We start from the raw sequence: 24150 nt of genomic DNA, 5'->3' as shown, positions 1-24150 counted from the left end.
AGCAGATGGTAAGGTCCCTTATGTCTCTATGATCTGACTGAGGACATCATCAGGGGAGACAGAGCAAGCTCTGTAACAAATTCTCTCCCCCCATACCTATGCATCTCCTCATCCTGGTGGGACCAGAGTTCCAACAAGTGCAATTTAGAGAATTCATTGAGGCTGCAGAGCCGCAGTGTGACCAGGACATTCCCAAGCATCGCTAACCGAAGGACATTCTGCAGCTCCGTGACCAGAGCTCCTCAATGTTGTCAAGGCCATCGAGCAAAGGTCTGAGAAACTGAACCAGGGAGATACAGCCCTAGACACAATGTTCTGGAGGAGGTTCTGAGATAGGAAAAGGGGGGCTGGGAAGTCTGGTGAAATCTAACTAGAACATGCACCTCGTGATCGTCAGTACGTCTGTGACAGAGGATGTGGGGGGCAGTCTCGATTTCGTGTATTATCCTTGTCACTTCTTAGGGTATTTGCAAATTTCCTAAGATGAGACCTTCACTTTGAAGCAACATCATGTCTCCGTCCCCCCCCCCCCCCGTCTCCCGTCTCCCCAACTGCCTTGCTGGCTGGTTTGTGAAGGAGTCTGAGATCCCAGTCCTTGCTTCTGAGTTCTTACCAGCCTGCAGAGAGGCCCTGTCTGAGAGCCATCTTCTCTTCTCATGCACGAGTAGGTTGGCAAAGTGTTTTTTGCTGTTATTTGATACTGGGGTCTCATGCTTGCTAAGTCATAGCCTCAGCTTCTTTTTTTTTTTTTTAAATAAAAAGATTTATTTAATGTATATGAGTACACTGTTTCAGACACACCAGAAAAGGGCATCAGATCCCATTACAGATGGTTGTGAGCCACCACGTGGTTGCTGGGAATTGAACTCAGGACCTCTGGAAGAGTAGTTGATGCTCTTAACCACTGAGCCATCTCTCCAGCCCAAACTTTAATTTACTATGTATATAGTGTTCTGCTTACACATATGCCTCCACACCAGATGAGGGCACCAGATTTTATTATAGATGGTTTTGAGCCCACATGTGGTTGTTGGGAATTGAACTCAGGCAGCCATCTCTCCAGCCTTTTAATTTTTTAATGATTTAAAAATAAGCCAGACAGTGGTGACACAGGCCTTTAATTCCAGCGCTTGGGAGGCAGAGGCAAGTTGGATCTATGAGTTTGAGGCCAGCCAGGGCAATACAGAGAAGCCCTGTCTTGAAGAAACAAAAGACTTAAAAATATTTTAATATTTAATTGTTTTATTTGTGTATGTGTGCAAGTACCCTTATGGCACAACATAGGCGTGGAAGCAGAACATGCTTTGTGGGACTAAGTTCTTTTCTACGTGCATGTCCTGGGGGTTCGGCTGTCAGGTTTGCTGGCAATCACATCACCTTTACCCACTGAGTCATCACATAGGTCCCGGCTCCTGCCTACTTAAACAGGAGTATCACACAGTTTCCAAATCTCAGGAAAGCAGAGAGAGGAAGAAATATGGAAAGTAATGAGGTTGGATTTTTCACGCAGGAGTGAAGTACGTTTATTTAAATAAAATCTTGGCTGGACAAGGAGGAACACAGGCAGGCATCAGTGTCATGTAGGTGTTCCTTACTCCCTGCTGGGCTGCCTTCTCCCCTTCTTGATGGATTATTTTTAAATGAGTAAGTTATTTTTAAATGCCTCATAACTGGCTGCAGGTGAAATTGTAGTTTCAGTGGTTTGGAGGGAAAGTCAGAGTGTGTGGTCAGGCAAATGGCGCCTGTACGTTCTCCCATCCCTTGCAGGGCTTTCAGAACGGGGCTAAATTAAAGCAGTGCTGCTCCTGAAAGCCACTGGGTGTCTCCCACGAAGGTGCCAAGAACAGAGCCCAAATATAGACACTGCCTCCCTCATTGGGTAGAAGCCTGCAGAGCTGGCTCCCATGAACATGCATCACACAAGTAAACTGTTCTATTTTGTAGAGTGTTCTGAAGTGATTAATACTTGTCCTTAGGAACATGTGTGAATTGCTTTCTAGATGTCTTCTGAAGGTTGTGACAAAGATAATCACCAGTTCATTCTCTGCCTTCAGTTACTCCAAGGCAGACGGGAGAAGTTGGAGGTCATTCGACCTCCATCTTTGTTTCTTGTGCCATCATGTTTCTGCAAGTTTGGGGGTAGGCTCAGTAATTTAGACAAATTTGGTTTCTTTTAGCATCAACTTGTTTCTGAGAATTTTTCCCTCTTGTCTTAGCAGTTCAAAAGAGTAACTGGTTGGACATGGGGGCACACGCCTTTAATCCCTGCTGGGAGGCAGAGGCAGGTGGATCTGTGAGCCATCCTGGTCTACAGAGGGGATACATTGAGAAAGCCTATCTTGAAAAGTCAAAAACCACCCAACAAAGCTCCCCCCGCCCCCAACCTGAGCAGGTGTTTAAAGGGACTGTGAAGAAGGTGAGAGAAATGAGACGTAAGAATCAGAGCTGTCTTGGCTCGTGGAGACCCAGCAGCCATGGGAAAGCACCTTTGGCAGCCTCACACACTCCTGACTAGATGTCTTACCACACATCTTCCTTTCTTGTGGTTTTGGTTTTGATTGGGAATGGGAGGAGCCAATGTGCCTTTGTATCGGTACCTGGGGAGCATTGAGCACAGGGTAGCTTTATTGGTAATAAAAGGCCTTCTACTGTTCTCTTTCCTACCTGCTTCTATTTAGCCATTGCCTGTTGTCATCCTCATGAAAGTGGTCACAGGGTTTGTGATTATCGGTGTAGTAGCAGGAAGATTGGGATGCCAAGTGATCCTTGTGTACTAGAGAGCGCGGGGATGGACCAGGCCTGGGGCAAAGAGGACCGTGTGGTAATGAGCGCAGGCACACCTGCCACACCACCAGCCATACCGTGGTGCTGGTTAACTTTTTGTCAGTGGACATGCTCTAGAGTCAGCTGGGAAGAGGGAATGTCAGTTGAGTTTCCTCCGTCACACTGGCCTGTAGAGATTATCTTCTGAGATTATCTTGATTGAGGTGGAAGGGTTCAGCCCACTGTGAGCAGAGGAGTCTAGGTTTGCAAGGGAGCCAATCAGCATTGCAGCCTCCGGTGTTTGCTCTGACTTGCCTCAGAGATGGGCTGTTACCTGGAAAGCATACCTGTGTGCTCCACTGTGGCCCTGTTCACATAGGTTTTCAGCTTACCCAATGGGCAGTCTCTCTAGACGTCCTACACCATGGTTTTTAGGTGGGCTTCGGAGTTGTTAGTGTGCTTCCCTCTGGGGTGTTGTGTTATGAATGAGCTGATGTAGCTGACTTCTTACAGAAATGTACAGTAGGACCAGGGAGATGCCGGTCACCTGTGAACGTGCTTCCTGCCTCCTGAGGACCTGAGTTTCATTCTGTGGCCACACATGGTGACCAATCAACTTCTTTCAGTTGTCCTCTGACCTCCACATGTTACATTATGGCACATGGATGCGAGGGCGTGCACACACACGCACACAGAAGACTTACTTGATGTTCAGAATTGTAATGGTGAGGTTAAAGATTTTTGTGGGCCTGCCTGGGAAGTTATCAACTCCTCTGGCATAGTTTTTGGGAAAGAGAATGAGTTTATGTCTGCGATGTTAAGTTTTTAAGACACTTTTGTATATTCTTTGAGAATTTCATTTGATACATTTTGATCATATTTGATTATTTTCCTCCCCCAAGTTCTCCTGTATCCTCCCTCACCTCCTTACTCACCTACTTTCATGGTCTTTCTCTCTACTTAAATGCACGCACGCACGCAGCACGATTTGTGGGGCCTGCCCTGGAGTGCGGTTGATACCCTCAGTATCACTACACTGGAGATAACTGATTGCCTTCTTCCAGCAGATTTCTATTTCAAGCTTCTTGATTAGGGGCAGGACTTTGTGTCACTCCTCCTCCCTGCACGGATTTTGTCTGACTTGAATTTGTACAGGTTTTGTGCATGCTGTCACTGTCTCTGTGAGTTTGTAGTGTCTGCTCTGTTGTGTCTGGAAAATGCTCTTTCCTTGAAATTGTCCACCATCTCTGGCTCTGACAATCTTTCTGTCCCCTCTGGTGCATGAATCTCTGAGTCATACAGATATCCCATTTAGGGATAAGCAGTTCCAAGTCTCTCACTGTCCAGTTGTGAGTCTGTGTTAGTTCCTATGGATACAGCAACATGCCATTAAGAGTCTTTTGGTTACCATGTTCATTTAGCAGAGTAATAGTGCTAGGCTTTCCTCTCAGGTTTGTGACCTTTCTGGTGTCAAGGTTTTGGCTTGGTTAACAGTGTCAGATTCCATCAGCTAAGGAGCAAACAGTGGTTGGATTCTCCTGTAACTTTCATGCCACTGTTGTACCAGAGTGCTGTGCCTTGAAGGTGGGTTTTTACTGTATTCACAAGTTTGTAGTTGGGTGATGTTGATGATTCCCCACCTTCTCCTCTCTTAGTTACAGCTTCTTACAGCAAGAGAAATGCTAGCCAGTGTTGTGAAGCTTCCAATTGAGCTCCCATGAGATTTCTCCCTGTTCAATAAAGCAGTTGTTGCCTGTGTCAGACATGCACTGCTGTCATTGCTCCACACCCACCACCACCAAAACAAAACAAAACAACAATACAGATAAAGGATTCTTAAACCACTTATTTTCAGCAGCCATAAGTTCCCAAAGTGTGTTCTCCCCCTCTGTCTCCCCCCTCTACCTTCTATTTATTACACTTTTCTCTAAAGTGGTGTTGGATGCTACTTTGGCCTGATCTTTGACTTTGGTCTCTCCCTTGGCTGGAGAAAAAAAAAAAAAAAAAATATATATATATATATATACACACACACACACACACACACACACACACACCACACACACCAGTTACTCAGAGCCAGTACAACTTTGGACCAAGTTGAGACTTTCCTCTTCTGAATCTGAGTTAATTATTCACAAATGATTGTCAACATCAGGTTCAAAACCTGAGAAGAGGAAGTGCGTCATCAGGGTCTTTTGTGTAACCACGCCTCTGCTTGCTTTCTAAAAGATGTTGAGGGTGTGTGAAGGTGACCACTGCTCTTGGTTGCCTTCATGGCCAAGCCAGGGGAGTTCTTGCAGTAATCGTTCTGTTTCTAGGTCCTTGCTGGTGTAGAACATAGCCTTCTCGGGAGGAGGTGCCCATTGGACCTTCCTCTTGCACTCACAGGAGTGCCATGACCCTGGCCCTATGGTGCATTTTTTCCATGCTCACTTGGGATGAACGCTTATGCCCTTTGCTTTGCTCCATTCTTCATTCTTGCTTGAGACAAGCCTGAGTTTTCTGAGTTTTACATTGGGGTTTGCAAACATTTGAGGATGGAGTTAGAGCCTGAGGTTAAAGTCTGCAGTGAATGTGTTGTCTCTGCAGTTCCAGCCAGGCTTGAATAATACCAGATGGATTTCTATTAAAATCAAACCCAAACCAGCAAAGCACACAGTGAGCAGCGGGAGAGGGAATTGAGAGTATCGCTGCAATACCCACCAAACTGTTGGCCCCCATGGCCTCTCCGTGGTGTTTGTCACAGTTTGGGTTGTGCTGCTGCAATGTCCTGCCTGTGTGCACCGTGCTTTAATGCTGCCGGAAACTGGACCTGCTCCAGGTGTACCTCACCTGGTTCCTACTTCGTGAGATTGTCCAACTCCATAGACTTGAGACAACAGAGTCCATTGTCTGTGAATTAGGTCAATAGAAGTAAGCTTTTAATCTCAAAAATCCTCCACATCTGTAAAGTTTTCATTGTAGAATTATTCTCAATGGGGACAACTCCTTATCAGCCAAGAATTACCTAGTTCAAGATATAAGTAGTGCCAAAGGTGAGGAATCTGGAGAAAGTTGGAGTTGTGAAAGTCATATATTCCTTGATGTGGGAATACATGTTTGAGTGAAGAAAAAAATGAAAAAAAAAAAAAGCACCTGCTATATTCAAAAGAAGTTCCTTGAAGTAGCTGTGCATGGGATGGGGCTGTAACATAGGGGAAGATGTGCTGTTTAAAGCTATAGTACTGCAATGTATTATCCACATCCGGTTTCTGGACTTCATTAAGAATGGGACCCTGCTCCCACTCCAAGCCAGGCTTCTACACCCTGTAAGCAAGTGGAGGAACTGTTTATAGAGGTGAATATTCTTATCATATCCATCCTGAAATCACTTGAGTCCTGAGTATTTGTGGGGGCTGAATGGAGAGATAGTATCTAATGTAGGTGAGGTAGGCCTTGAACTCTGTGTGGCCAAGGATGACCCCTCCTTCCTTTACATCTCTAGCACTGTAGTTAAAGGTGTTCTAGTTACTTGCTTTTCTTTTTTGTGGATAAAACGCCATGTCCCAAACAATTTAAAAGTAAGGATCTGTTGGGTAAGAATAGCACTGTAGCCACAGGTAAGAGCTCATATCTCTATCCACAGAGAGAAATCAGAGGAAAGACAGGAAGTATATGGCAACTGTTTCTGAAATCTCAAAAGGGCACAGGGCTGGCCTTTTCCAGCAAGGCCACACCTCCTAATCCTCCCCACGAACCCACCAACTTGGGACCGAGTACTCAGATGGAGCATCTCACTCAAACCACTCCAGATTATGGGGACCGTAGGCAAGCAAGCTCTCTGTCATGTGAGATACTTATCAGCCCTCTGAGTTCTTCAAACAAACAAACAAACAAACAAACAAACAAACTGGACTCAACCTTAGATGGACCTTTGAGTTTGTACATGCCTACAGTGGTCTCCTAGGTTCCCCTACCCAAGACTTCGTAAAGAGTAAATGAATTCAACATGAGGGCTTCAGAGTTTCATTGTGTAACATATGGCCTTGATACTTAATCGTTATGGATTTTCTTTTTAGTATGTTTCTCGACTCCTCCGTGGCTGAATTGTAGAAAAGCATCTGGGTGTTTTTCTACTCCAGAGTGGTTAGGAATATTCATGTGCCAGTAGGAAGTACTTAGGCTGGTAAACTGATAATTTTTTTAAACAGCTTGAATCATTTGAAATGCTGATGGCGAGTGCACAGTTGAATGCTCTCTGCTCTGTTCAGGGCATAGGTCATTTACTGCATTGTCGTGATGCCTGCATTGTCGTGACACTGAGAACTGGGCATAGGCCTGTGAGATTTAAGAAGAAACACATACTCGGGTCATTCGTGTTAAAAGAATGCAGTGCAGGCGTAACTGAGATCTCCTCATATACCAGAGGCAAAAGCTGTGGAAAAACAATAAAGCAGGTGAAAATCCCCAACCAGGAAAACAGGAAAAATCTGCGTCATGGAAAGTTCAGGCCCCAAAACAGGGGCGAAAACAACTTCTTTACAACAACAAGAAGCTGAAAGGCCCGGTGAGGGGAAAGGGTGTCATGAAAAGTCCTGGCCCCAATCAGGGGCTGAGAGCAGCTGCCAAGGGTGTAAACAACTTCTTGCCATAGGAGGCTGAAAGGCTCAGCGAGGGGGAAGGGAAACACCCCAAGGTAGGGCCCAACAATTCCCTATGGTTTTAGTACCTGTCTTAGGATCAATCTGGGGTTCCAATACTTGTACCCATCTCTGAATACCCTGCCAGTCCTCAGGGTTTCTGTCTTAGGCGAGTTTGGTCCCAGAAGGTTGCTCGTCTTTGGCTAACTACTTGTCCTGCAATTGACGATGGATTATTTCTGGCCAATGAAAACCAAACCTGTTTGGTTTCAGCCTCAGACTGGATCTGCTGGTACTTGAAACGGCACAGCAAAACAAGCCCAAGGGCAGCCGCTCCTAGAGCGAACAATCCCAGAATGATGGATCCTGACCATTCTATAGTGAGACATCTAGCGTATTTAAGACCTTCAAGGAGACTATCCCCAGCAAGAGGTGTTACCCGGGTTTCATTAATCTTTTGAATATTTACAAAGGTATAATTCCATGGTCCATCAAGCATTTAAATCCCTAACATCCTTGCTGCTATTAAGGACCTTGACAGAGGTTACACACACAGAATGATAAAAGGTAGAACAAGATGTAGCATGGGTTTCCCAGAGAAAGTCCAATTGTTCTGCAGGAGAGCAGTTTGTTGGTTGAGATTAAGAATGCCCAACTGAATCTGAATATTAATGCTATTCTGCACAGTCAGTGCCATGGGGACCTTTTCAGACAACGTATCCACAGTTCCAACGACAGCTGCCGATTGAGATATGGCCACACCGACCACTGCAGCAGCAGTGACTGAAATGGCGATGGCAGCAATGACTGCCACAGTAATGCCAAAGTCTCTTTTATGCCTGTAGAGTACCACTAGGAATCAGCCTTCATCCAGAGGTATGGGGGCCACACCAGGAACTCGATCAATCAATGCAAAGTCTTCCTGTTTCCAGCAATTGGTTAGTAGACACGACCTGGAAGAACAATTGAGAATCTCCTCCCTTGACACTGCCTCAGTCCCATTCCGAACCAAAAAAAAAGGAAAGAAGGGTGCCAACACGCATGGTGCAGATTTCAGAAAATTTTTACTCTTAATTGGGCAAAAATGTAGGGAGGTTTCAAAAATATCAGATACACTTCAAGAGGCAGTACTCAAAGGTCCAGGCCAGCACCTATGTGCTGGTCTAGGAGGCAGATAACTATCATTTCTAACAAGACTAATGGGGTACAAAATATCTCTCAATCCTATAACACTAGCATTGGTAGCATTAATTCTAAAATCATCTATGGAAACATTACTAAATAGTAAACATGAAAAAAAGGAGGAGCTGTTTAAACGAGGCTTTATTAAAAATCTTAACAAAACATTGACTATCCTTTAAGATGAAAAGTAAAGTTAAGAATTATTCGTTTTACCTTTATTCGAGCTGCCGCTTTACCTGTTGCATGGTTTGTTGTAATAACGGCAGGTCATGCCATGCTATGTATTCCCACAGGCATCAGGATTGGGGGATTCTTCACGAAGCTTCAGTATATCTCTGGGTGGACTGTCATCCACAGGACACACACAACACTCAGGAACCCAAACAGGGGCCTCAGCATCCTTGGGAAAGATGCAGGCAGATCCTCTCACCCTGACTAAGATGGGGTCAGGCCCCTTCCAGGCTCCTGAAGCCAGATAGTTCCATTTAACCAAGCCATTGTGTGCTCTGTCCTTCCTCCAGTGCCTGTCGACCACTGAGAGACCAGCCTTATCCACGATTAAAAAAATTTAAGATATAAAGAATAGTTGATAATTTAGGAGGGGCTGTATACTCTCCCTCTTTTACTTTTTCAAGTTTTTTTATGGTCAAATGGGCTCACTCTACAATTGCTTGACCATGAGGACTATAAGGGATACCTGTTTTATGAAGAATATCAAAATAAGTACAAAATTGTTGAAATGTTTTGCTGGTATATGCTGGCCCATTATCAGTTTTTATTTGCCTAGGCACATTCATGAAGGCAAAGGCTTGTAAACAGTGGCTTTTTACATCTTTGATCTTTTCTCCACTATGAGCAGAAGCAAAAATCAATCCTGAATAGGTATCTATGGACACATGGACATATTTCAATTTCCCAAAAGAAGTACATGTGTAACATCCATCTGTCAAATATCATTGGGCATCAATCCTCTAGGATTAATGCCCAGATGGAGTGAGGGTATTAACAGAGCACACAAGGAACATTGAGTAACTATATGAACAGCTTGCTCTTTGGTGCATCCTGTATGATATCTTAAAGATTGTGAAGTTATATAAAATTATCTATGTAATTGAAGGGCCAAATCATAAGAATCAAGAGCTATAGCTACAAATAGTGGCCTAGTATAATCAAAAAATCAGCAGCAGCAGCATTACCTTGTGCCAAGGGGCCAGGCAATCCAGAATGACCTCTGATATGCCCTACACATAAATAGGCTCTCTGCGTTGCCACAATAATGCCTGCACTTGCCAAAGACAAGAGCAAATGGAAGATACAGGAGCAACATACGCAGCAGTTTCCAAAGGTAAAATATTAGATACATAAACACTATTTGTATAAATACTGTACGTCTCTTTAGGAAATAAAGATAGCGACAAAAGAAGGGCCTTTAATTCAGCCACCTATGCTGAGGTGAAATTAAGCATCAATTTCTCCACCTTGCCCTCTGAAAGGACCACAGTGTATCCCTTAGAAGAACCATCAGTGAAAACTAATCTAGCCTTACTTAAAGGCTGATTTTTTTTTACTATAGAGGGAACGATCACAGGATGTAACTTAAAAAACTGACAGATTTTATTTTCAGGATAATGGTTATCAAATTGACTAGTAGTGGAACATTAAAAAAATGGACCAATCATCAAATTACTTACCTGTTCTTGATCATAAGGTAAAATAATCATTCTTTGAGCAGGTTGCATAGTCAAGATAGCTCCCATATCATGAAGAACATCCCTTCCCCATAGATTAACAGGAATATTATTGATTATAAAGGGTTGAAAATGTCCCATATATCCTTCCTCATCTTTCCATTTAAGTACTTTACTACTTTTTTGAGGATCTGTAGCTGTCCCTACTCCTTCTAAAGTGCATAATGACTAATTACATTTTTAGTTGCTTCTCCTGTTAAAGCAGTTGCAACCAGAAGGTCTGAAAAAGTGTCAATAGTCACAAATAAATCTAGAAATACCAGATTACTGTCTCTAGCTATTACTATTTTGATGATATAAAGAATGAGATTGTCTAATTGTTCCTATGCAAGGCCCAAAATCTGCCTGGTATAAATCTATCGTGACTTTGCCCTCACTAAGGGGTCCGGGCAATCCAGTCTGAGTTCTTAAATGGTTTATAAAGGAACGGTACACTTCTCTAAATCAGTTGTATTAGCATAAATAGTTGTAAAATTCGAGGGTTAACAGTATCTAAGAGGAAAAGTTTAATCAATTGCAAACCATAAGCTACACATTGGCTATCAGTATACGAATTGAAAGCTTGATTTTTTTTTTTTAACATTTTAAAAACAGCGGCTACAGCATGTAATTCAATAATCTGTGTTGAAATAGGGAAAGTCAAGAGAATAAACATGTGATCCAGTTACATGTGTTGCCTTCTCATTAGATAACCAATTTGATTGCTGTTTGGAATAGGGTATGTTTTATTAGGTTCTTTTTCTAAAATACTTCCATGACTCAATCTCACAATTCTGTACATCTAGCTCTCTTTACTTTCTGTAAAGCTATTCAGTCACTCCCTCAGTTAATTGTCTAGGGGAACAGAATTTATATCTCTTTTGGGAATATCAAACAAAGGCTTAAGACCTCCTGTGTAAAACTTAAGGTGACATCCTAGCCAATTAACATACCTTAGAAGCTTATAAAAATAATTTAAAGTAAACTATCTTGAATTTTCTGTGCCACAGTTTGTCTAGGAAATAACCAATGTCTCAAATATTGAAAAGGAATATTGAATCTTTTCTGGAGCAGCAGCTACTCCCCAAAATTTAAAATACATTGTAAGAGTAAACGCTTGTAGTAAAATTAAAATGTGCATATAATGAATAATATACACTGAGAGATTCAAAGTCTTAACTTCTTGTATTGAAGCAGTGACAATTTTTTTTTATTTTTCATTTTTTTTTACACAATATAGGGCCATAAGTGATTCCTTGAGGCAAAACTTTCCAATGGTATCACTTCATGGGCTCTCCAAAATTACAAGCAAGCTCACTAAATGAAAGTCTTTCACAATCACCAGGATGTGAAGAAATACCATAAAAACAATCTTTTAAATCTGTAATAATTCTATATGTATTTCTTGGAATAGCAGTTGGGATAAGCAAACAGGTTGTAATGCTCTTATAAGTTCTATAGCCTCATCAACCCTTCGTAAATCCTGTTAACAGTCTCCACCTGTTTGATTTTTTTCTTAATTACAAATATGTGTGAGTTAGAATCCTGAGCCTGTCTGTGATCAAACTGTAAACTGTAGCCAATATAACCCTGGCAATCATTAACCATAATCTTTAAGTTTCCCTTGTAACACCAGAGCACAATCATAACTTTGGAAAGCAAAACTCAACCTCCAGCAAACCATCTATTCTCCAAAATCCAGTCTCTCCAAAACACCAAGTCCATCCCTCACGCTTTAAAGTTTAACTGCCAGTTCTTGCATATGAACGAACGATGCTGCAGGCTCTAATACCTCAACAAAGAGACATTGCCCTAAATTCTTTTATAAGTCTGGTTTCTATGATAAGAATTATATTCAAATATTACCCCAATTTAGACCTGTTTCCCTGGGTTGGCTCATGCCACGTGTTGTCTAAAATGACTCCATTCAAATTAGCAGTTTTAAGCCAACTTAATGTTACCAATGTTACAAATTTTTAACCATAACCAATAACTTAAAAGCCAGTAACCTATAACCAAGACATGTAGAGCATATTATACATTTAAAACCAATCAGAAGCAAAAAATGAAGTGGCTACACATATCTTTAATATTTAGATCAAACACCATTTTTACTTTTTCTAGCTATAATTTTAAGAGAAGCACCTTGTCACCCGTTGATTCCAATAATCACACTCAAAGATTTTTCTAAGAGAAACAGCCATCAGCTCCCTTCCGTAGAAGCTGAGAAGCTGCTGACGCCTTTAAGATCAGCAGACAATCAGCCCCTGGGGAGCTTCTCCAGCTGACCTAGGCTCCTAGCTACAGGTGCAGGGCTCCAAAGGCTGATTTAAACAGCTTTTTATTTATTTATTTGTTTATTATTATATATTTTTATTTATTTGTTCCTTTCTTGAAAGGAGTTAAAACTAAATCAAGGGGTGAACCAACCAACAATTAAAGTTTTAACCAATTTTTCTTTTAAACATAAAACCCTAACATTCAAGCAACGAGAAGAAAAACCCAGACATAAATTGACATACATGGACAGCTTGGTGCACCAAGGACAGACAATAGACATAGAGGGAAAGAACTAGATGGCGTCCCACCAAAGGGACCCAGATATCCAGAAATAAGCACTTCTAGCTAGCAAGGAGACAGGACGTCTCCCACCCTCCTTCTGTCCCTAGGATAGCTCTTAAAAAGCTTAAGCTCATTTTCCTTCTTTCGCCAGAGTATCTGTGTAGAGTCCAGGAGGACTGTTTTTCTCAAACTCATTCTCTCTCTTGTCTAGGGTGTAAATGGTCTCTAGTCAGGGTCCAAAGACTAAAAGCATCTATGAGAATTGACTTTGATTCTCTAGATTTTAGCATAATTCTAAAAGAACACTTATACAAAAACATTTTATCATTACTACCTTGTCCCTTTTTACAAGGTTTACTCACCACTAGCCCAAATCGTTATTTTTCTTTGCACATGCTTTCAATTCCCATGTTCCTTCTGTATCTTGCTTACTGGGGTCTTTCCTGGCCCATTTCCCCAATGCATCCCTCCCTCTTCGCTGGCCAGCTTCCTGGGACAATCTCGTCAGATTGTCCTCTTTCCCGGTCTCGGTGGGACCTCCATTTGCTGACACCTGCGTCGTCACAACACTGAGAACGGGGCATAGGCCTGTGAGATTTAAGAAGAAACACATACTCGGGTCATTCGTGTTAAAAGAAAGCTGTCTGGGCGTAACTGAGATCTCCTTATATACCAGAGGCAAAAGCTGTGGAAAAACAATAAAGCAGGTGAAAATCCCCAAGCAGGAAAACAGGAAAAATCTGCATCGTGGAAGCCCCAAACAGGGACGTAAACAACTTCTTTACAACAACAAGAAGCTGAAAGGCTCGGTGAGGGGGAAGGGTATCATGAAAAGTCCTGGCCCCAAATCAAGGGCCAAGAGCAGCTGCCAAGGGTATAAACAACTTCTTGCCATAGGAGGCTGAAAGGCTCAGCGAGGGGGAAGGGAAACACCCCAAGGTAGGGCCCGACAGTTTACCTCCTGTATCTGTGGGTTTACCCTTTCCAGACATTTTCTGAAATGGATACCTCCAATATGTAATTATTTTTGTTTGGCCTCAGTCGCTCCCCACAATGTTTCTGCTGTTCGTTCTTGTTGGAGGAACCCTTGAACATATATCAGTGACTTTATTTTTCTTGTTCCTAAGGCGGTCCCATATAAATGTATCATGTTTTGTCTGACCCTATTCCAATTGATAGACATCTGAGTTGTTTGGCTATTATAAACAGTACTGCTGTATAGAGTGACACACAAGGCTTCATCTGAGTTACCATTTCCTATTGCCATGATAAAATACCCAAAAAGAACAACCTGGGGGAAGAAGGGTTTATTTTGGCTCCCAGTTCAAAGGTACAGTCCATCATGGTGGAAGGAGCTTGAGGCAGCTGGTTTTATTGTGTCTGCTTTCAGCTGAGAATAATGAATACTTGTTACACTTTTCATACAGTCCAGGACTCAAACTGAGGGCATCATGCCATCCTTCCTTTAGCCCGGGTCTTCCTTCTTCATGAACCCAGTTAAGATAAGCACTCTCGGGTGTGCCCAGAGGCCTGTCTCCGAGGTGATTCTAGATCCTGTCAAATTACCAATCCATATGAACCGTCTCAGATTTGTTTAATTTCCTTTTTAGCCTTCTCTGGAGATTCTAATCTCTTGCAGGCTTTTGTTGTTGTTGTTGTTGTTGTTGTTGTTGTTGTTGTTGTTGTTTGATGTCTGCGGATTGGATGACTGGGCGATGTGTACAGTAAGGTCTTGCTTGCATTTTTTAAGAGACTGCCATACTGTCTTACAAAGTGGACGTGCTTCCCATTATGCTGGTCTCTCTGCATCTTCACCTGCGGTTGGTAGAGTGTTTTTTATTCTCTCCTGGAAATCACTGGCCACCGAAAATGGAAGAGATAATGTTACTTGCTTTTCTAGAGGATTGTTCAGAAGATCAAAGGAGAGGTGACGTTTGTAGGCTTTGTGCTGCAAAAATGTTACTGGATATTAGGTTCTCCAAGTTTCTTAGTTGTTGAATTTAATGTTTGGATATCCATCTCAGATTTTAAGATGAGAACACGTCTGCATTTTGATAAAATGTGTATGTTAGGATTCAACATGTTCCACATGCTTATAAAAGGCAATTTTAACTCAAATTGTGAGCTTTCTCCATATGTTAGGTTGCCTGTATTGTGTATTAAATTATCAGCCTTATTTAACAATGACAGACTATAATAGTTTACATATGGTGGGCAAAGTTTTCTTCTCTACTCAGAATCGGATGGTCTGGTAAATGTCCACTTGTGAACTTATTAAATCCAAGTGCCTGTGGGTGGCCTCTTCTAGACCTGGGCATCCTGCTCTGATGCAAAGGAAGCGGGAAGATGGGGGAGGGGGAGACTCCAGGGAAACCATCAAGAGCAATCTGCGCAAGAGTAGCCATTTCAGCGGTTCAGTTTGCAGTGCAAAGTCTGTGAAAGTCCTGAACCTTTGCATTTTCCCAGAGCAGAGTGTTTTGAATGCATTCTCTTTTCTCCTTGTGGAAGGTGAGTGCTTATCGAAGACTTAAGGGGACTGGCCCGCTTGAAGTCATAAAGGTCCTTTATCAGCAGCACTTCACACCTGTTGGAAAGACCTTTGGACACAGAGCTAAGCTGTGTGTTTGATCAGGTAGCATGTCAACAGAGAGCTGTAGAGCTTCAGAGGAGAAGGTAAAGAGACCTAGGAATAAGGCTAAAACCTGCACAGAGTCAAATGTTCCTTGTGGCCTCTGAAAGCCCAGAGGTTTCTATTAACCCTGTGCGTGTGTGTGTGTGTGTGTGTGTGTGTGTGTGTGTGTGTGTGTGTGTGAGTGTGAGAGAGAGAGAGAGAGAGAGAGAGAGAGAGAGAAGAGAGAAGAGAGAGAACACACGTGAAGGGGTGTGTGCATGTGTATAGAGGCCAGAGATCAGTATTTGGTGTCTACAGTTTTTTTTCTCTTAGCAAATGTCTTTTACTGAACCTAAAGCTCGTCGATTACTTTAGACTAGCCGGCCAGCAAGCCACTGAGGTCCTCCTATTGCCACCTCCCCAGTACTGGGCTTAAAGTTGGGTGCCGCTGTGCCTGACTTTTTGCATGTATTCTGAGGTTCTTAACTCAGACAGTCTGGCACACATACTAACTTTACCATACCAACCCTGCACTTTACCAACGGAATCATCGTCCTGAACTCCTAGGCTAGATTTATATTAATCTGGGAGTGTATAATCTAACTCTTTATTCTTATTAAATAGACAGAGTTAATACATTAGGATATGGAGCTGTGAGCTTCTTTGTTGAAAATAATGCAGGTGAGAATCATGGCAGACATTTGTGGTTTTGAGGTGAATATGCAAATTAATTAACATTTCACCTTAGTGTGTGTGTGTGTGTGTGTGTGTGTGTGTGTGTGTGTGTGTGTGTGTATGCATGTGTGGATATGTACACATGCATTTTGGGGTATTTCAAGATTTTCATCCACTGCAGTCTCCAGTGCACACATTTAAAAACCGAATAAAGCCATTCAGGCACTTGGAAGCCCTTTCCTGGGATTTTTCAGGTATGGAGTAACATTTGAGGGAATAGTCTTAGAGGATGTCTGAAGTAAATGATCTTGTTGGAAGCAGCTGTTTGCTAATAAAGAAATCAGGTCTAACAGCCCCACTGTCACTCTTTCCATGTGTTCCCAGTGTCTCAGCCCAGAGTAGGGAGTCAGAGGGGAAAAGGGAACTTGGCACATGTGCTCTTTAAATAGTCCTCAGGATTTAAGTGAGGCACTTCATATTAGTGTTTGATGCTGTTTTCCACTTTTTTTTTCTTTTTTTTTTTAGGAGCTGGGGACCGAACCCAGGGCCTTGCGCTTGCTAGGCAAGTGCTCTACCACTGAGCTAAATCCCCAACCCCTGTTTTCCACTTTTTTAGTGGAGAACTCCAGTCCTCTGTGGGTGATGGCTAATGAACTATGGATGGACAAAATGACCTAAAGCTACTAACATGTGCAGATGAAGGGAAGGCCTTATAGAGGATCATCCCTGTAGTCTCAAAACTCATTGCACAGCCAAGTGTGTTAGGTGATGAGGAAGGGACTTTGTCACCCTTACAACGTCTGGCCACCTTGATCTCAACCACCAAGTCCTGAATATGTGACCCCTTTCTTCCTGGGACCTTGGGGTTCATGTAGCTTGATGGGCCCAGACTAACTTATCTAGGATCTTGTAAGGAGTGCTCACAGCAAAGGCTCTTGGTCCTGTCTGGTGGTTCTTAAATATCATCCTATCTGTATGGAGGGAAGAAGTCAGTCAAACCTACATCTTGTAGATTTCCATTTTAGGAATGATGAGAGTGTTGTACACATGTTATATGTCTAATTTCCCATTCAGAATGACTCTTTGTTATATTTTCTAGACCAGAGTAATGCATTTGCTTTTTTTGTGGGGAAGGTTGTTGTTGTTCTTGTTGTTGTTGTTGTTGATGATGGTGATGATCATGATGATCATGATCATGATGATGATGATGATGATTGATGGATTGACTCATTGCTTTCTTAGTTTAATTAATGTACAGGATCCTCATTCTAGCTCATCACTCTTCTCTCTCATTCCTGTTGACCCCCTTTCTACTTCCTAAATGGTCATTCTTTTGGTTCATGTCACCAATATACTTTTTTTTTTTTTTAGGAGACAAATAGCATCACAATGAAGTGGAAAGACTGTGGCATTATGCATTTGAACAGTTGTGGCTAGGCAGATAGCTCAGTGTTACAGGCACACACAGTTGTGTAAAGGACCCACGTTCTATTTCCAGCACCTACTTCAGCAGGCCCACAACCATTCCAGTAACTAGAGCTGGAGGGGAGCTGACCCCTTTTTAAGCACATACACATCATTGCACATACACAAGTCATTAAAACTAGAGAGCAATCTCTGTTTTAAAAAAGAAATAGAAATCGGAAGGCTGATTTGTGACCTCTCTGGGTCACTGTTCAAGCCACTGATCATTTATTTGGGGGAAGGACAATAAGAAACGGGAGGGAGGTCAATGTAAAGAGAGTATGTCCATTGTTAAAACATTAGCTCCATAGACTACAGTTGTCTGGCTGGCAGATTTTTTGGTGTCTATGGAGTTCCTAGTAAAGTTCACACCAGCAGACTAAGTTCTCCTATCTATTGGGAAACCTAGTCCCTCTTTTGAAGAGCTCTCTTGACTTGTGCATTTTAGTACAGTGGCAGTGGAGCTGGCTAACGTCCCTGAAGCAGACACATGGGTGAAGCATGACCTGGGAAGGTGGGGGCACCAGATAGCACCAAGGTATCCACCTGTGTAAGCCTGCCTTCGTAGTGTGTTAGAGAAGGTACTGTCCGCAAGCCTCTCTTTCCCCTGTAATGTAGGGGTGATGGATAGTGCCTGCCTCCTGGGTGCCAAGAGCCAGGTGAGATCTGGTCTGGTCATGTGCACAGTAGGGCCAGTCATGGGGTGCCCTCCTCTTTACTTTGTCTGCGACTTGTCTCATGCAAGGGTTGGAAGAAGGCTGTGGATAAAGTTCTCAGAAGGTCATATCATTGCTTGATGGAGAAAGTCATTTGCTTCTTCACACAGATCAGATCCACCTGGAACAAAAGGAAGTGCTTCCATCTGGGTGCAGGGAAGTGGACCTCTGTCCTCTAGAGGAGCAGTCCATGCTCTTCTGTGGCGAGCCCTCTCTGCAGGCCATCCACTGACTTTTTAACGCCTGATGGGAGTCGTGGTGATTTTGATAGCGGTGTTTTATGACAGAATACCATTTGAACTCACCGTTAAATTTTCTTTTCTTTCCAGGGAGCACGGGTCTGGCTCAGAGAAAATGGCCAGCATTTTCCAAGTACTGTAAATTCCTGTGCAGAAGGCGTCGTGGTCTTCCAGACAGACTATGGGCAGGTAAGAACAAGTCCCTACTGCCTCCTGAAGTCTGAGCTCTTCTCCTCCGCTTTACCGATCCACGGGCACTTGCGGTTCCCCTCCACGGGCATATACATAGACAAACACGCACCACCAGACTCCCTCTCGTGAATTTTTCTAAGTGATAAACCGGAGTGTAGGAGGGCATGGTGTGCAGAATGTGTATGGTGGTTATGACACCATCCTTGGAGAGAGGGAGGGGGAGGGAGAGGGAGGGGGAGAGGGGGAGAGGGAGAGGGAGGGGGAGAGGGAGAGGGAGAGGGAGAGGGAGAACAGCAACTGTCCCAGTTCCTGTGGAGTAGAAGGACACAGGCTTCTTTCTTTCCTGGGTACCTTTTTCCATCTCAAGGAGAGTGAGGAATGGGGCCCAACACAGTACTGAAATTTTAACTTACAATGTTATGGGAGTGTTTCCTAACATCTTCCTAACTTGACTGCATGGTTCTTGAGTGAGAACTTGACATACGACATTGTCATGTTGCAGCGTTGAAAGGTGGGGCCTGCCTGGAAGGATCTATAAGAAAGACTCATAAGATTGATACTTAGCGATTGCTTTTCTTGTCGTTTACCCTGGAAACCCTTAAACTCCCATGGTGTCTTCTGTGTGATCAGGAGTGTAAGACCAAACAACACAGGAAGTTGCTTTTAAAAACATCAGCAATTTCCACCCCCCTCACAGTTCTTGAGGCTAAAAGGTTCAGTGCCAAAGCTGATTCTGTGTCTGGAGAGGGCTCTACTTCCTCGTTCACATGCAGCCTGGCTTGTGTCTTCATGTAGTGGGAGGAATGAGGCAGAGCTCTTCTTAAGTCTCTTATCAAGGCAGTAAGCTCCTTACACTGGGGTTAAGATTCGGAAGTATGGATTGGGTAGGGAGTGTGCACTAACATTCAGACTACAGTTTACAATAGATCGCAGTTTGGGCATACCCATGAAGAGTCTCAAGTATGGCGGTCTCATCAGAGCCTTTAGGAAACCGTCATGACAGGGATGACCGGGAATGGAGGAAGACAGACACACGTACAGAGAAGCTAATGGACATGGTCCATGTGCTCTGGTAGAGGTGCACCTGCTGCAGCCAGGAAGCTCAGTGTTGACTAAGGAAGAAGGTTAGCTCGTCTGGGTACGGGGTCTCGGTGGGAAAAGAGCCTCTGGGTGCTGTCAGCCTCTGGGGGAGCTGTGGTGGTGCTTTCTGCACACACTGCCAGTATCAGAACTGGCACCTAGGAAAGGCTTCTCCGTTCCCCAAGCCTGCTCTGTGGTTCTGAGGTATTGGGGTCCCCGACATGGCTGTGCTCATGTCAGTAATAGCAGGTCTGCGTCTGCTCCCCACAGATTTAAAACATGAGAAAGCAGCAGCCGTCGTGTAGGTGGGTAGGTTGTGTTGAGGGTTAGGTCTCTGTGGCTTAAGGTGGAAGGACTGCCTGGTTGGTCCGAACAGCAGGGATTACCCACTCGGAGAGCTTTCTCAATCCTGGATTTGTAGGCACCGGACTGCTTTCCAGTCTTCTGGGAGTCCCAGATGGACTGGCATTGTGTACAGGTGGATTTGGTTACTGGGGGAGGAGACAGAGAGGCCGAGTACCTAACGGCCGGCCGTCTGCAGTGTGGGGGCCGTCTGCAGTGTGGGCGTTACCACTGCCCACGTTGGTCACTTCCCCAGCAGCCTCTGGAAGCACACTGTGCTGTTAGCTAAGGGCTAGAGTGGAGGTCCAGATATCTCCACAAAATTTACTTTACCTGACAGGACTACTTGGAGTGTTTTTCTCTCCATTACAGTCTAGATTCACCTCCCACCTTCCCCAGATGAGCACTGAGATCCTCTCAGACCCGGTCAGCTCTTCTCTAGAGGATATGAAAAAGGAAAACAGTATTTAAACAGCAGGCCATTAGCATAAATATGTTCCAGAAAACACTGTACAATAAACTTTATTAGCATTCTTTTCAGTTTTGTTTTGATTCCAAATCTGGTTTGGTTTTATTTATTTATTTATTTATTTATTTTTAAACTTACAAATAAAATCATGATGAGAACGTGGAGCACGGCCTGGAGTGAAGGCTCAGGTTCAGAGCACGTGATGCTCTCAGGAGGACCCATGGAAGGTGTCTGACCAACACCTGTAACTCCACCTCCAGGGAACTCAGTGCCCTCTTCTGGCCTCTGAGCACCCACATGTGTGTACCAACATGTGCACACAAATCAAAGCAAAGTGTGTGATTTTGGCCTTTGCACACTTCAGTGGTTACTTAGTTTCACATTCTGAGGCCAATCTTCATAACCTCTTTGTCTCACAGCATTGGCTCTTTAGAGGACACACACACACACACACACACACACACACACACACACACACACACACACCCCTCCTTTCCATGTCCACTATCCGTTAAGTAGCTATACTTCTTTGGCCTGGGAATTAGGCAGATGTTTTTGTTGAGGGCATCATATAGCATCTGCCCTGAGACTGGCTTGTGGCACTCAGCATGGTGTCCTTAATGTTTTGTTTCTACTTGCACCTTGCTTTCGTGGCAGTGGCTCCCAACAGGACAGCTGTGCCTTTCAGTGTTGTTGCTGTGCATTATGGGTCACAGTCTGTGCCACATGAATCCTCTGCTGGCCCTGGTGGTTAGAAGGCTCTTGGTGTGGAGAGTGGAACCGGGTGGTCAGGTCACCCTTGACAGTATTTATAGACTGTGGGGTTAGCAAGGACTAGAGTGGAAAAATGTGAACCTGGGTTCAAAAGCAGCACAGAATCCTGACCTCCAAACCTTCCCTTGGTCGTTGAATGTATGGTTTATGTTTTCCAGTCCGGCACTCCAAATATAACACATATAATTAGCTCGGTGATTTGTGTAGGAATTGCAGGGTTCCCACTATGAGAAAAGTGAGGCTGACTCAAAGAACGGGTTCAGGCTTGGCTTGAAAACTGGTAGAGGCTGGCAAAGCAGCGGTCAGCCCAAGTGCTCACACCTTCAACCACAAGCACAAAGCAGAAAGAGCTAATACAGTAGGGGAAGAAGTAAACTCTAAAGGCTCTCCCTCAGTGACATGGCTCCTCCTGTGCTCTCCTAAAGCTTCCATGGGTTTCCCCTAAATTGCATCACCAATTGGGACCATGTGTTCAAAAGACCAGAGCCTGGTGTGTGTGTGTGTGTGGGGGGGCATTTCTCTTTCAAACCACCCCAATTTTCTTCTTGGACAGCAGTGTTGGGACAGTGTTGTGAGTTTTCAGAAAGCATGGCCATCTCTTCAGAATTCAGCCGTAGCTGAGAGCATGCCCTGTGAGGGTGTGCAAGCCTTACTGAGCTCTGTCTTTTCTAAAATACACGCAGGTGCGCCTGCGTCACAAGGCAACCTCCAGGGAAATGGAGAATTGAGAAGTACATTCTAAATTAGTCTTTTCACTTGGGGAGACTGAAACACTTCATTACCTTTGTTTAGAAAATGTCTAATTTCATTGCTTTGCAATAGCCTACAGTGTAACAGCTTACCTGGTAGTACTTTAAGGGGTGGTTGTTTAATTTACTTCCAGAAACTTCCTCAAGGCTATCACCCTGTGCAAGGACTACACTGATTTTCTGTCTGCTCTCTCTTTATTCTGGGCCTCCTAAAATATTTGCTGATTAGGAAGTATAATCAGCAAAACCCCTGCAAGCCACTGCCCACTTCGATCTCTCCTGTCTGTTCCCGACAAGTGTAATTAGATTTGCTTTAGCAGGGTCTCTCATGGTAAGCTGTCCGTAAAAGCCATTAGGTTCTTTGAGTTGTCTCTACTCCCTGACAAAGACTTCTTCCAATCACACTAATTACTATTAATCCTACCGCCCACTGAAGCCAGCTCTAACCTGATTTTGCTTGACCTTCTAGTGTGACCTGTTGTAGTTATAATGCTGTGGGCCTAATTCCTCAAAACGTATGAACGAGCTAATTGGTGTGGTGACTTTCCATTCAAGGTTGTTTTGATTCTTATTTATTTTTGCTCTCTTCCACCCCTAGCTACTTCTGTGTTGTTCCATCCCTCCTGACATTCTCCCTTGTCTTCATCTCACAAATGTTTTATGTCCTCTGCACATCTTGTGATCATGGGTAGCTTTTGGCTACTTCGTTCCTGCTCCTCAGCAAAGTAAGGCACATTCCTGTCTCCCTGAGAGGTCTCCCCAGGCCTGTTGAATGCTGGACTCAAACAGTGGAGTATCCCAGACTATGTCCTATAGCGGAGCTAGCCCTGCAAACCCCTGGGAACTGGACAACTAGAACTCAGTGGCTTTAATCGTAGGTGGGCAGAAGTCAGAGGGACTGTGCAGGTCGTTGACACTTAAGCTGAGGTGTCATCTCTGGAGCTCAGGAACACCCCTGCGGTTGACCGCCAGGAGGCTGCATTCCAGCCTCCACACTCTAGGCCAACTGTCCAGCGCCGCAGCTGCCGTGGTAGAGTCTGCAGGACGAGAGAATGCGATGTCATGGACCGACTCCCTTTATTGCTGGGACAGGAAGTGGGGAGCGGCAGCTGGTGTGTCATCGTACCCCCTCCCCCACCCCGTCTAGGTAGCCTGACAAGAACTGCTGGGTATTGAATTGTGGGGTGAGGGGGAGGCTTGCCAGGAAATAGCTTGACTTATGAAGATGGAGGAAGAGGAACTTATGAACAACATCTGTGCTATCAAAGTAAAATTGTAAATTGAATCGTTAGGATGCCGTGACTCTAAGATCTAAATGTTGAGATTAAGCGGTAAGGATCTAGTGATCTCATCTGGCACAGCTGTAATTCCCTGGTTTGTATGTAGTTTTAAAATTGTGTGTGTGTGGGTGTGTGCGTGCGTGTGTGTGTGTGCGCGCACGCGTGTGTGTGTATGTGTGTGTGTGTGTGTGTGTGTATGTGTGTGTGTGTGTGTGTGTGTGTGTGGGTGCGTGTATGTGATCTGTTTGTGGTACATGCCACATGGAAGCCAGAAGATAATCTCAAGTGTTGTATGTCAGGAACCATACACTTTTCATTTGAGGCAGCGACTCTTGTTGGTCAGTAACTGCCTGGGTAGGCAGGGCAATATCCCCATGGATGTATCTGGCTTCACCTCCCCACCACATCTGTCTGTGTTTTCTTGTCTGGGGTATTGAACTCAGGTCTTGGTGATGGTAAAGCAAGGATGCTCTCCACTGGGCTATCTCCTCAGGAGTTTGTTTTATGGTCCTACGTGTGTATTTCCTATTCCTTGCTCAGCCCTTTTAAATGCTCTCCACCCCTGTAAGGCAAGGAAAACGTTTTCTTTTATCAGGATGGCTTTCCTACTTCTTACTCAAGAGGAACAGGACAAACTGGCAGTCGCATTTTGGTTCTGTGTGGAACCTCAGGTGTTGGAGGTCTTTGGATTGAAGCCGTCATT

The 24150-nt window shown here is 44.0% G+C and overlaps 1 protein-coding gene across 1 annotated transcript in view; it reads left to right on the top strand.

Annotated features, from left to right (window-relative positions):
- The window catches only part of Myo10 (myosin X), a 202439-nt gene that overhangs the window by 35871 nt on the left and 142418 nt on the right, over positions 1 to 24150 (top strand). The window contains exon 2 of the mRNA XM_032898696.1: positions 18652 to 18750. Within this exon, the coding sequence (XP_032754587.1) occupies positions 18652 to 18750 (99 nt within the window). The remainder of the gene's footprint in view (positions 1 to 18651; positions 18751 to 24150) is intronic.

This window comes from Rattus rattus, chromosome 3, assembly GCF_011064425.1.
Source record: "Rattus rattus isolate New Zealand chromosome 3, Rrattus_CSIRO_v1, whole genome shotgun sequence".
NCBI classification, from domain to species: domain Eukaryota; kingdom Metazoa; phylum Chordata; class Mammalia; order Rodentia; family Muridae; genus Rattus; species Rattus rattus.
This window is presented reverse-complemented; position numbering and strand designations above follow the sequence as displayed.